The 12,279-nt window shown below is 48.9% G+C and overlaps 1 protein-coding gene across 1 annotated transcript in view; it reads right to left on the minus strand.

Annotated features, from left to right (window-relative positions):
• The window catches only part of SMAD6 (SMAD family member 6), a 65,605-nt gene extending 64,685 nt beyond the window's left edge, over positions 1 to 920 (minus strand). The window contains exon 1 of the mRNA XM_034435464.3: positions 215 to 920. Within this exon, the coding sequence (XP_034291355.2) occupies positions 215 to 920 (706 nt within the window). The remainder of the gene's footprint in view (positions 1 to 214) is intronic.
• Positions 921 to 12,279: the final 11,359 nt, after the last annotated feature.

Genomic DNA, 12,279 nt, shown 5'->3' on the forward strand with positions numbered 1-12,279 from the left:
CTGAGCCAGGCTGCATCACAACTTCACACTAAGGAATGCTGACCCACAACCCCAGCCCCAAGGGCCCGGCCCTACCCTTCCCTTCCCTTCCCCCATGGGCGAGGGGGGCAGCGCGACCCGTCCAGGGAACCCCTCACCCCACCCCACCCCGTCGGGGAAGGCAGATCTCTGGGTCTCTCTCTCCCTCCCCGCCGCAGGCAGGAAGGCGCCTTACCTGGCCCGCACAGCCGGCTGAAGTGGTAGGGGTTGCAGCAGACGGTGGGCCCGTCGGGGAGGCCGAAGCTCCGGCACTCGCACAGCGGCTTCAGCTCGGCGGGGCACTGGAGGTCCGGCCAGCGGAAGAGTTTGCCCAGGAGCAGCTGAGGCGGAGCCGGCTGGCCGCCCAACCGCCCTTCCAGCTCGGCCCGGGAGACCAGGACGCAGCCGCTGGGCAGCCCTCCGCGGGACTCGACGGCCTCCAGCAGGCTGTCGAGGGAGCGCTCCTTGAGGCGCTTGAGGAGCGAGTAGGTGACGCTCTTCAGCTCCTGCTCCAGCAGCGCCAGGCGGGAACGGCCGTCGGCGCCGTCGAAGCCCCGCTCCTTGAAGAGGCAGCAGCTCACCGCCCGGCCGTCGCTCTCCTGAGCCCTCAAGCCGGCTTCCTTCGGGCCGCCGCCCTCGGCCTCTTGCGCCGCCGCCGCCGCCTCGCCTTCCTCCGCCAGGAGGTCGCCGTCTCCGCGCACCATGGAGCCCTCCGGAGCGGCCGGCTCCTCGACGGCGCCTCCGCAGCTCACCGGGCGCCTCCCTTCGCTCCCGCCGGGCTCCTCGCTCCTCCTGAGGCTGCTGCTCCCCGCATCTCCTCCTCCTCCTCCCGGTCCTCCGTCGGGGAGGACCCGGCTTCTCCAAAGGCGCCGCACAAGCCCTGCCCGTTTGGACCTGAACATGCGCTTCGCCCGGGCGGCCCTTGGCTGGCTCCGGCTCAGACCCTCCGGGACGGGCGCCGCATGAAGGGGAGCCAGCGAGGGCTGCTCGTGCTCCTAGAGCCGCCGCGGCGTCGGCGTCGTCGGCGCCCGGCCCAAAGGCTCGCCCGGCCGGCCCAGCCACTCGCCGAGGGTCGGCAGCCGCGCTGCCTCATGAGGAAGCGCAGCAACGGCATAGAGCGGCAGCCCCGCAAGGCCGACGGCGCGGGAGGGGCCGGCCGAGCGCCCGCCGGCCCCCTCGGCTCTCTCTCTCTCTCTCTCTCTCTCTGCGGGAAGACGCCGAGCCCGAGACGGCTCCTTCGCCCGGAGGCCGCCCCCGCGCCCAAGCGCTCCCGCTCGGCTCCCTCGACGGCGCCGGCGCTCTTCTCCTCTGCTTCCTCGGCGGCACCGCTTACAAAGTTGGCCGGACTTGGCCAGGGAGCCGGAGAAGCAGCAGGCCGCCTCCCGGGCTCGGACGCGGGCCGGAGGAGCGCGGCATTGCTTGCTCGGCAGTCCCGGGGTCAGGAGCGCAGACGCCGCGCTGGGTCCCTTCCCGTCCACGCGCGGAGTGGAGCCCGGCGTTGCTGCTGCTGCTGGTGGTGCTGCTGGTGCTTTGGGCGGGCGCCGGGGCTTCCCCGGAGAGGCGGGCTGGCGAGGCGGCGGCGGCGGCGTCCTCCCTGCTTCCTTCCCTCGCTCGCTCGGGCTGCCTTTTTTGTTCTCCCGCACGGAGCCTCCGCTCGGGGCCCCCTCGGCGAGCGCGGAGTCATTGGCTCCCTCCCATCATGTGCCAGTCTAGACACTTTGGCGGCGCGGGAGGGTTGCGCAAACAAGCGCTCGGGTTTCTTCCCTCTTAAAGGAAAACGCCTCCAGTCCCCTTGCCTCCCCCCCCCCACCGCCCGCTTTGGGGCGCAAGACGGCAGGCAGCCCCGCTTCGTCCTCCGGTGGCCCCAGAGCGGCCAAGGGCAGAGGAGGAGGGGGAGGAGGAAGAGTTGGAAAGGGAGCCTTGGAGGTCTTCTAGTCCAGCCCCCTTGCCATAGGCAGGGGATCCTATATCAGGGGTCTCCAACCTTGGGCACTTTAAGCCTGGGGGACTTCAACTCCCAGAATTCCCCCAGCCAGCTTTGCCCAAGGTTGGAGACCCCTGCTTTGAACAACATCGGAGGCAGGCAGGCAAACCCAACCCAACCCTTTAATTAATAAATTAGCAGAAGAACAGAGTTGGAAAGGGAGCCTTGGAGGTCTTCTAGTCTGACCCCCGCTTGCTCAGGCAGGAGAAGGGTTTCAGAGAAGGGGCTGTTTAGGCTCTTCTGGAAAACCTTGACGGGGGGTGACTGCCGGAGGCAAGCTGTTTGCCACTGTTAATTAGCAGAAGAACAGGATTGGAAGGGAGCTTGGAGGTCTTCTAGTCCAGCCCCCTTGCTATAGGCAGAGGATCTCCAACCTTGGCCACTTTAAGCCTGGGGGACTTCAACTCCCAGAATCCCCCAGCTAGCAAAGCTAGTCCAAGCCCCTGCTCAGGCAGGAGACACTAGACCAGTGATGGCTAACCTTTTCTGGACTGAGTGCCCAAAGTGTGCCAGAACCCCCAAAATGCAATGTGCATGTGGGCCCCGCGCACACAGAACCCCCCCCCCCGCTCATGAGCATGCCCCCCGCACACCCCCGCCCCTGCACGCACAAGCCCCTGCATGCGCCCCGCCCCCTACGCATACGTATATGGGCTGCATGCGCTCCAGCCCTCTGCACATGCACACGCAGGGCTCCTGCATGTCCACTGCCCCCCCGCGCATGCGCAGCAGAGACCCAACGACCAGCTGGCTGGCGGCAGGCGTGCGCACATGCATGGCAGAGCTGAACTGGGTTGACGGCTCACGTGCCCACAGAGAGGGTGCTGTGTGCCACCTGTGCCATAGGTTCGCCATCCCAGCACTATACCATTCTAGACAAATGACTGCCCAAACTGCCTCCATGATGGAGCCCCCACAACTCCTGGAGGCAGGCCGTTCCCCTGATTGATTGTCCTCACTGTTAGGAAGTTTCTCCTTAGTTCCAGGTTGCTTCTCTCCTTGATTGGTTTCCATCTTCTTGCACTGCCTTCTGGTGTTTTTTGCTGGACTTTCTCGGAGCACCGGCATGGTCCTGAGTACTGCAAGGGGGTGGAGGGAGGCTGGAGGGGCAACCAGGGAGGTCGAGGCAGGGATTTGCAGGACCCCCTTTCTTTTGGCTGTTTTTTTTTTAAATTTGATTTATATGCCGCCCTTCTCCGGAGACTCAGGGCGGCTTACAATGCGTTAAGCAATAGCCTTCATACTTTTGTATATTTATACAAAGTCAGCTTATTGCCCCCACAACTGGGTCCTCAATTTACCTACCTTAGAAAGGATGGAAGGCTGAGTCAACCTTGAGCCTGGCGAGATTCGAATTTACAGTAATTGCAGGCAGCTGATGTTAATAACAGGCTATTAGTCTGCTGCGCCACCAGGCTCTTTGTCTCTGGCCTAACTCTCCCTCACCGCCCAGAGATCCCAGAGATTCAGTTAGGGCCCCCTCTTTTGATGCTCACAACAATCTTGAGAGGTAGGTTGGTCTGGAAGAAGAAATGACCAGTCAGCTTCTTTAGCTAGCAAGCTGTGCTGATCAGAAAAGAGTCCAATGTGGCTGTTATTGGGGTGGGGGGACCACCAGGAAATCCCAGGGCTGCAGCCTAGACTAGGGGAGTTGAAAACACTTTCTAGAAGGGGGCAAGTAGAGAATGGGTGATGACATTATGGGGGATCCCACTCAGGATGGGATAAAACTTTATTTCTACTTTTGAAGCAGAGGCCAGGACACATCCCATGGCCCCAAACGAAACCCACTTTCCTCACCAAATGGAAATCTCACAGGGAATTTACCCTGGAGTAAATGTGGACCAACCAGGTCGCACAGTCTGTGGGAATAGACAGCCCTACAGATTGTCCCAAAATGTATTGCTGTGTTGCAATTCCTAAGGGAAGTCTCTTGCACGCACATCTTTCAATTCGTTTGCAGGAGGTTGGAGCTCATTCTCACACACACACATATCAATAGCCACAGCTATTCCAGTTCACAACCACTTTGTGACAGAAGGCTTCTGATTCCCAGTTTAGGCAGGTGGAACCAAAGTAAAAAAATTAGCAACTTATGAAGTTCAACACGGAGAACAGAAACCCCTGGCCTTCGTCTCTTGGGCCTCATTTTCTAGAGTCAGAAAGGCTGTATTCACACATCAACCAGTTTTGTTGCAAACCTAATCGTTGTATTCATGTATAATGTTCATTTGGGCGAGTTTTAATGTGGGTTAGTTCCTGGCTTATCGCATGGCATGAATTTAGTCAGTTTGTTGTATTGTGCAACCCTTTAGAATGGATTCCTTGAGCAACAAGTTAAATCTGGGAGCAACAGCAATTAAAGTTTTTCTTTTGTTTGGACAGAGTTACAATGGGGGGTGGGGGGAATGATATTGGAGTAAGGGGAGACTTGGGAGAAAAAATGCTGTTGCTTTCTGGAACATTGCATGATGCACAACAATCGGCAACATATTCCCTGTTCATAAACATAATTAACTGCTATTTATCATTCCACCACCTTCAAGGAGTATGCTTTCATTTGGGTTTCATTGTGCACACAAGAATTTGCAATGTCGTAAGTCAGTCTTTTTCAAACTTGACAACTTTATGATGTGTATATAAGCTGTAAGAATTCCCTGGCCAGCAATTTTAAAGTTGCCATATATACACACACATACAGGTATTCCTGTCAATTAAATTTGAATTTATATTTAATTTATAGGTATTCCCCTTCTCAAGTTTAATTTCCAAGCAGTCCTGCCAGGTAGGAAAAGCTGAAGGGTAAAAGCAACAAAGGAGATCCCGTTGGCTCCAGACTTTAGAGTTAGGCCTGTTTAACACCTCTGTCCAGTTTTCCCCAACCAGGTACCCTCCAGGTAGCACATTTGGATGGGTCCAGATTGGGGAAGGTTACACATCAATGGTGGGTTGCTACCGGTTCACTACAGGCGAACCGTTAGCAGCGATGGCGGGAGGCTCCGCCCACCCGCCAGGACGTCATCAAATATGATCTGCGAGTGGATAGAATATGTTCAGAACAAATATCAAACTAGAAAGTATCAAATAGCTTTTATTTGAAAATAATGTATTGGAAATTTTTTAATGTAATGAGGTAAAGAGAAAAATTATACAGGGGAGGGAGGGGTTCAAGTTTATATATAAGTGTGATATTAGGGTTCTTTATGAGTATGAGTATATTATAGGGAAGTCTGGGGGGAGGGGAGGGTTAGGGAGGGTTAGGGAGGTTGGGAAGTTTGGGGGGGTAGGGGAGAAAAGGGGTGAAAATGTAATTGTAAAACTTTTGCAATAAAAAAAAATATGATCTGCGCATGGGCAGAAGTGGCATGCGCGTTAAATGGTAGCAAAGGTAAGTGAAACCCACCCCTGTTACACACCCTCCCTAACATGGCGTAACTTCTTCCAGTGAGAAGCATGAGCAAGGAACGTCCAAATTCTAATCTAGAGGGACACATACTTTGAGTCCTAAGAGTTTGGTCATTCTAGAGGAGGTTTTTTTTGTTTTTTGTTTTATTTATATGCCGCCCTTCTCCAGAAACTCAGGGCGGTTTACAAGGCGTTAAGCAATAGCCTTCATACTTTTGTATATTTTTACAAAGTCAGCTTATTGCTCCCACAAACCGGGTCCTCATTTTACCTACCTTAGAAAGGATGGAAGGCTGAGTCAACCTTGAGCCTGGTCAGATTTGAACTCGCAGTAATTGCAGGCAGCTGGAAGCTAAATACTACCTTTAACAGTAGCATTAGTCTGCTGCGCCACTCAGGCTCTAAACTTTTTAAAACTCTTTTAAACTTTTTTAGGCTGTGCAAAAAAAAATTCAAGAGACAAAGCTCTACTCATAGTAAAGTGGCTTTCTTCAAGTGAATCCTTGTTGTTTCTGCCCTTGGTCTCTCGGGGATCCCAACAAGTTCTCTCCCACAGCCCTGAAGATCCACAGAATACAGTTTGTAAACACCTTGGCCGGGGGTGGGCAAGCTACGGCTCCCTTATGTCTAGGGAGATTCTCAGTCATCCAGGTCATGGTTGTCTCAAAGGAGCTTTTATCAAAAGGCAACTGGGCTGTTCTTTTTACCCTGGAGGAAAAGGAGGAAGGGGTTTCACTTCTCAATCAAGAAGCCGGATCTAGTCACAACTGATGGAGCTTCCTGGCTGAGAAGCAAAACTTCTTCCTCAAGGAAAATACGTTCCAGTTGCCTTAGGAAAAAATACAATTCCGTTTCCAACCTGTGGGCTTCAACTCCCCAGAATTCCTGAGCCAGCCATTCTGGGAGTTGAAGTCCACAGGTTGTAAAGGGGCCGTAGTTGCCCACCCTTGCCCTGGACTAAGTCTCCCAGAATTTTTTCCCAGAATTCCCTTACAAGGGTCAGCCCGGAGAAGATCCTGGTTTTTTTCTCCAAAGCAGAGCAGAGAAGTCCCAAAGGTGCTTTTTCAAGAGGCAACTGTTTTAATTAACTCTTTTAATTATCTTAACTTTTGTATTGCATGTATTTTAATTTTGGCTGTTCACCGCCCCGAGTCCCTTTGGGAGAAGGGCGGTATACAAATTAAATAAATAAATAAATAATAATTTTTTTAAAAAAAAACTGGACTTTCTGGTTTTTCTTTGAAGACGTTTTGCTTCTCATCCGAGAAGCTTCTTCAGCTCTGACTGGATGGTGGGGATAGATATCTATCTTCAGTAAAATGTCCTAAAAGTTATTGCATTACATTCTTGGTTAAATTATCTTTCCATTGATATATAATTTTATGGTACTACTCCCCAAAAAGGTGTTATTAGCTAGTTTTAGAAAGTACACTTTTCCCAAAAGGTTTCTACAATTTTGGCCACTATTGTAAGTTCAAGAACCGGTCATAAAGGGCACTTTTTTCAATGCCGTTGTAACTTTGAACGGTTGAAATGTTCCGTGAAAACATAACCATAAACTATTTGAGAAACGTAAAAAAGAAAAGGGGGGCAGTGGGGCATTAAGATTACAGGACTTAATACAGGTAGTTCGCTGCTTATGACCACAACTGAGTCCAAAATTTTTGTTGCTAAGCAAGACAGTTAAGTGAGTTTTGCCCCATTTTACGACTTTTCTCACCACAGTTGTTAAGTGAATTACTGCAATTGTTAAATTCATGACCTGGTTGTTAAGTGAATCTGGCTTCCCCCATTGACTTTGCTTTGTCAGAAGGTCACAAAATGTGATCACGTGACCCCCGGGACGATGCAACCGTCATAAATAGGAGTCAGTTGCTCAGAGTCTGAATTTTGATCAGGTGACTGTTGAGATTTTATTTATTTATTGTTTATTGGTTCGATTTATATGCTGCCGTTCTCCGGAGACTCAGGGCGGCTTACAATGCGTTAAGCAATAGCCTTCATACTTTTGTATATACCTGCTTAGTAGGGCTTTTGCCCCCCCCCCCCAAGCGGTGTTCTATTTTATACAAAGTCAGCTTATTTCTCCCACAATCCGGGTCCTCATTTTACCTACCTCGGAAGGATGGAAGGCTGAGTCAACCTTGAGCCTGGTGAGATTTGAACTTGCAGTAATTGCAGGCAGCTGGCAGCTAAGTGCTACTTAACAGCACTTTAGTCCACTGCACCACCAAGGCACCAAGATGTTGCAACGGCCGTCATAAGTCACTTTTTTCAGTGCCTTGTAACTTCGAACAGTTGAACTGTTGAACTAAATCAGGGGTCTTCAAACTTGGCAACTTTAAGACTTGTGGACTTCAACTCCCAGAATTCTCCAGCCAGCATTCTGGGAGTTGAAGTCCACAAGTCTTAAAGTTGCTAAGTTTGAAGACCCCTGAACTAAATGAACTGTTGTAAGTTGAGGACTATCTGTAGAGTTGCTTGGTTTTAAAGGAGTGACATTTCTAATCTCAGGCTCACCAGACTGGAGGAATCTTCTGTTCTGGAAAAGATCCCAAGATCTCCTGGAAATTCTGATCCTCCCGTCCTGATTCTTCACCCCATCTCCAATCGCAGGCGTAGCCTATAATCTTGGAGACTCTCTCTCTCTCTCTCTCTCTCTGTTTCAGCTCAGAAAGCCACGCTCACTGTTTTTTTATAGCCTCCATAACATCTCATTACAAACTGTGCACAGTCAACAAAGGTGGTGACACCAGGCCTGGCTTAATAAGGAAGCAACAGCTTGGAAGCTTCTGACCTTGGAAAGCAGGTCTGAAAAGGGCTCTCTGGTTGCCCACAGACAGGAATACAGGGAGACAGGATTTAAAATAACCCTACATGCAAATTTTGGACCCTGAATGGTTTGGGAGTTGTTCTCTTGGTGGAATAGTCTGTTTAAGTGTTCTTTCTGTGTGTGCCTATATGTTTAAAAATCTCATTTTTGGATGTAAACTCAAATCTAACCTTATTTGGTTCCCAAATTATAGAGAGGTATCAAGTCACTTTACTGGAACTAAATTATCTTGAACCCTGAGAAAATACAGTACTTTTTAATGGGAGGCTATTGGGGAGAAGCTGCAAAATGTGTTTCTCAACCTCTCAATTTTTTAAGATGTGTGGATTTTTGACTCCCAGAATTCCCCAGCCATGCCAGCTAGGGAATTCTGGGAATCACAAAAGTCTACACATCTTCAGTTTGCTAAGAGTTGCGAAAAAAACTGGGGGGGGGTCTTTGATCTGGTCATTCTTGAAATGTTCCCTCCTTGGTCAGACTTAATTGGTCAGTTAAAGTGATGGAAATGGTTAGTGTAGTTCTTAAGACAGGAGGCCTCAGGTGTGAGCAGGCTAGCTTGGGAGATCAAAAGAATAAAAAAACACCAACTTCAAATAGCTTCTGTGTGGTAAAATAAAATAATAAAATATAATTAAAAAAAACTTTTTAAAAAGTTTTAAAAAAACTAGTTTTTTAAAAAGTTTTTTGAAAAAGAGAAGGAAGATGCCTGAACATAAAAAGAGATTGTTTGAAAAAAGGAAATATTTTCCTAGCTCAGTGTTTCTTTAAGACTTTTTAAAAAAAAATTTAATTTTTTTTTAATTTTATTTTTTTAATTTGATTTATATGCCACCCTTCTCCGGAGACTCAGGGCGGCTTACAATGTGCTCAGTAATAGCAATTTTTGGACTTCAAATCCCAGAATTCCCCAGCCAGCCATGCTGGCTTCAAGTGCCCAAAATTGAGAAACACTGTGGTCTAGCTTCTTGAACTATTGTTCTTTTTTTGCAATCTTGAAAGTGGGGGGTTGGGAAGACCCCCAACACACTGGATCCCCTATTTCACCCCTTTGCAGAATGCAAACGTGAAAATGTTTTAACAGTATCTCTGTAGGGCCCCGTGGAAGCCGCCTAGAGCTCTCGTAGAAAAAGCGGAGTATAAATCCTGCAAGTTAAAATATATATATATATATATATATTCCTCCGGCACGCCAAGAGTTAAGATGTCCAAGAGGTTGGGCCACGCCCCTCCCTCCCCGGGATTGATTAACTTGTTCAGGGTAGCAAAAGTTCAGGCTCCGGAAGCTCCGATTGGCCTTCGGAAGGAGGCCGCCCCGCCCCTTGGGCGCGTTGATTGGCTTGGGAGTTCCATTAGGCTCCTCCTCGCAAGAGAAGGCGGATTGCTCCTGAATGAAAGAAAGGCCCCTGGCGCCCCGCCCAGCGATTGCGCAACCAGCCGCCGGGCTTTTGAATGGGAGGCGCAGCCGCGGCTGGTGGGACTTGCTCGCGAGTGGCTGCGCTGGGCTGAAGCCCTGGCTGGGCTGCTGAGGGACCGTGCAAGGCTTGAGGGAGGGTTGGGTTGGGTTTGCCTGCCCGCCTCCGATGTTCTCCAAAGCGGGGGTCTCCAACCTTGGCCACTTTAAGCCTGGAGGACTTCAACTCCCAGAATCCCCCAGCCAGCAAAGCTGGCTGGGGGATTCTGGGACTTGAAGTCCTCCAGGCTTAAAGTGGCCAAGGTTGGAGACCCCTGCTCCAAAATGACACCCCCAAAGGGGGATGATGAATGCCCTTTCCTCCAGAGAGCCCTGGGCCCTATGGCTGTTGGCTCCTCCGAAAGGCAGAGGAGGGGTCTCTCTGAGCATGTATAAAAGCGCTTAGACTGGTGTTTCTCTGTCCAGTCTCTTGTTAAAAACCTCCAGTGATGGAGCCCCCACGATTTCTGGAGGCAACTTCTGTTCCACTGGTTGATTGTCCTTACTGTTAGGAAGTTTCTCCTTAATTCCAGATTGCTTCTCTCCTTGGTTAGTTTCCATCCATTGTTTCTTGTCCTGCCCTCTGGTGCTTTGGAGAATAATTTGACCCCCTCTTCCTTGTGGCAGCTCCTCAAATACTGAAATACTGCTATCATATCACCCCCTAGTCCTTCTTTTCTCTAGACTAGTAGCCATACCCAATTGTGAATAGAATAGAATAGAATAGAATAGAATAGAATAGAATAGAATAGAATAGAATAGAATAGAATAGAATAGAATAGAATAGAATAGAATAGAATAGAATAGATTCTTTATTGCCAAGTGTGATTGGACACACAAAGAATTTGTCATGGTGCCTATGCTCTCGGTGTACATAAAAGAAAAGGTACATTCATCAAGAATCATAAGGTACAACACTTAATGATAGTCATAGGGAAACAGTCAATATGAATCTTAAGGATACCATGGTGATGGTTGATTGCACAGTCAACCAAATGTTTAGGCTGACTTTGGCACTTTTGTCCACTTGTGGGTTCCTTCCCAAGAACCTGGAATAGGCAGATGTTTGATGGGGTTCTTGTCACAGGCTGTAAGCTGTTCCAAGTAAAATTGCCTTTTGCAATTGATTGCCGGTGATTTTGTCAATGCCGCTGATATTCAAATGGTGCTTCATATATTTTCAAATTGCATCCAAGATGCTTATTACTGGCATTTACTTTTCTTTCTTTTGCCACAGTCCTTCTAATTTACATCTTTTTCTAGGTCTTAGTATTTTGTGATTTTTCCCCAGTTCTTTCTCTTTTCTTTTGCTGTCTCCAGGTACTGTCGTGTCCCCTATCCAGACTTTTTTTAATCTTTCTTATCAAATTTTTATTATTGTTATGACTAGCAGAGCCATTAAGCCCCATGTAAAATTATATGAGCGCTTAGCAGAAGCAGAGTGCTTACTCCACAAATCAAAGAAAGCAAATCCACAAAGGTAAAGTTAATGAAATTACATTTTTAAAAAAGAATCCATATGAGTAAATTTGTCATGCTTAGATTAACTGTTGCTGCATTTTCACTGGAGCCAGGCAGAATTTTGATTGTTGTATTGACGATAGCGTGATTGATGCCCAACAGAAGATCAGGGTAAAAATCTTCAGTTCTTGGGAGATTCTGCTAGGTAACATAAGGGCAGTCTTGAACTGGCTAGTTTCTTTGTTGATTAAATACCTTTATCTGGGGATCTGAAAAAGTCAGGAATGCAGCTGCTGTGGAGTGATCCAAGTCCCAACCTTAAGAAAAAAATCTGTTGCCCACCCTTGCCCTGGGCTAACTGTGTAACACACGTGTGTCATCCTCTTTTAACGACACCATAATCCCTTGCAGGGTGGAGTCTGGGCAACTGAATGGAGCTGAGTGTTTACTGGCCAGATGCCTTTCCTGTCGCCAATGCAGAGTTTTTTTCAGCAGATGTATTCTCATTGTGCCCAGAGAGAGAAATATCTGCCTCTACCTAGGATCGAACTCGCAGCCTCCTGATTGTGAGGCAAGAGCTCCACCTCTAGGCCACCGCACCACTCCCTATTGCACGTGTGTGTAATGCGTATAAAAAAGGGCGGAGTTCAACCATGGATCCCAGCTTCTGAGAAGCGAAGTCAAGATTTGCTTAACAAATCTTGCAGTGAATCATTTAACAACCATGGCATAAAAAGTCACGAAAATGGGTGCAACCCACTTAACGTGCACCTTGCTTTGCTTGGCAAAGGAGATGCTGCTTCCAATTGCGGTCGTAAGTCGAGGACTACCTGTCGTTAAACCTACACGTTGCACACCCAAGCGTGCTAGCTCTTCGTCTCTTTTGGTGTAAATGTATTAAGCAAATGCAGCAAATGTAGTGAAACGATCAAGCAGCTTTTTTGGGAAACGGATTCTAGCTGAAGTTTGAGATGCAAAGAGTAAAAATGCCACTAAATCAGATTTATCTCATGGTGACTTAATGGATCTAACCAGGCAGTTTGCTTTACAAACATATGGAAGTAGATTTGCCCTACCTTCTTCCTGGAGCAATGAACCATGAATTACATTTTCCTTCCTGGTGGTCTC

Source organism: Pantherophis guttatus, chromosome 13 (assembly GCF_059756535.1).
Source record: "Pantherophis guttatus breed Tessera chromosome 13, ASM5975653v1, whole genome shotgun sequence".
Taxonomy (NCBI): domain Eukaryota; kingdom Metazoa; phylum Chordata; class Lepidosauria; order Squamata; family Colubridae; genus Pantherophis; species Pantherophis guttatus.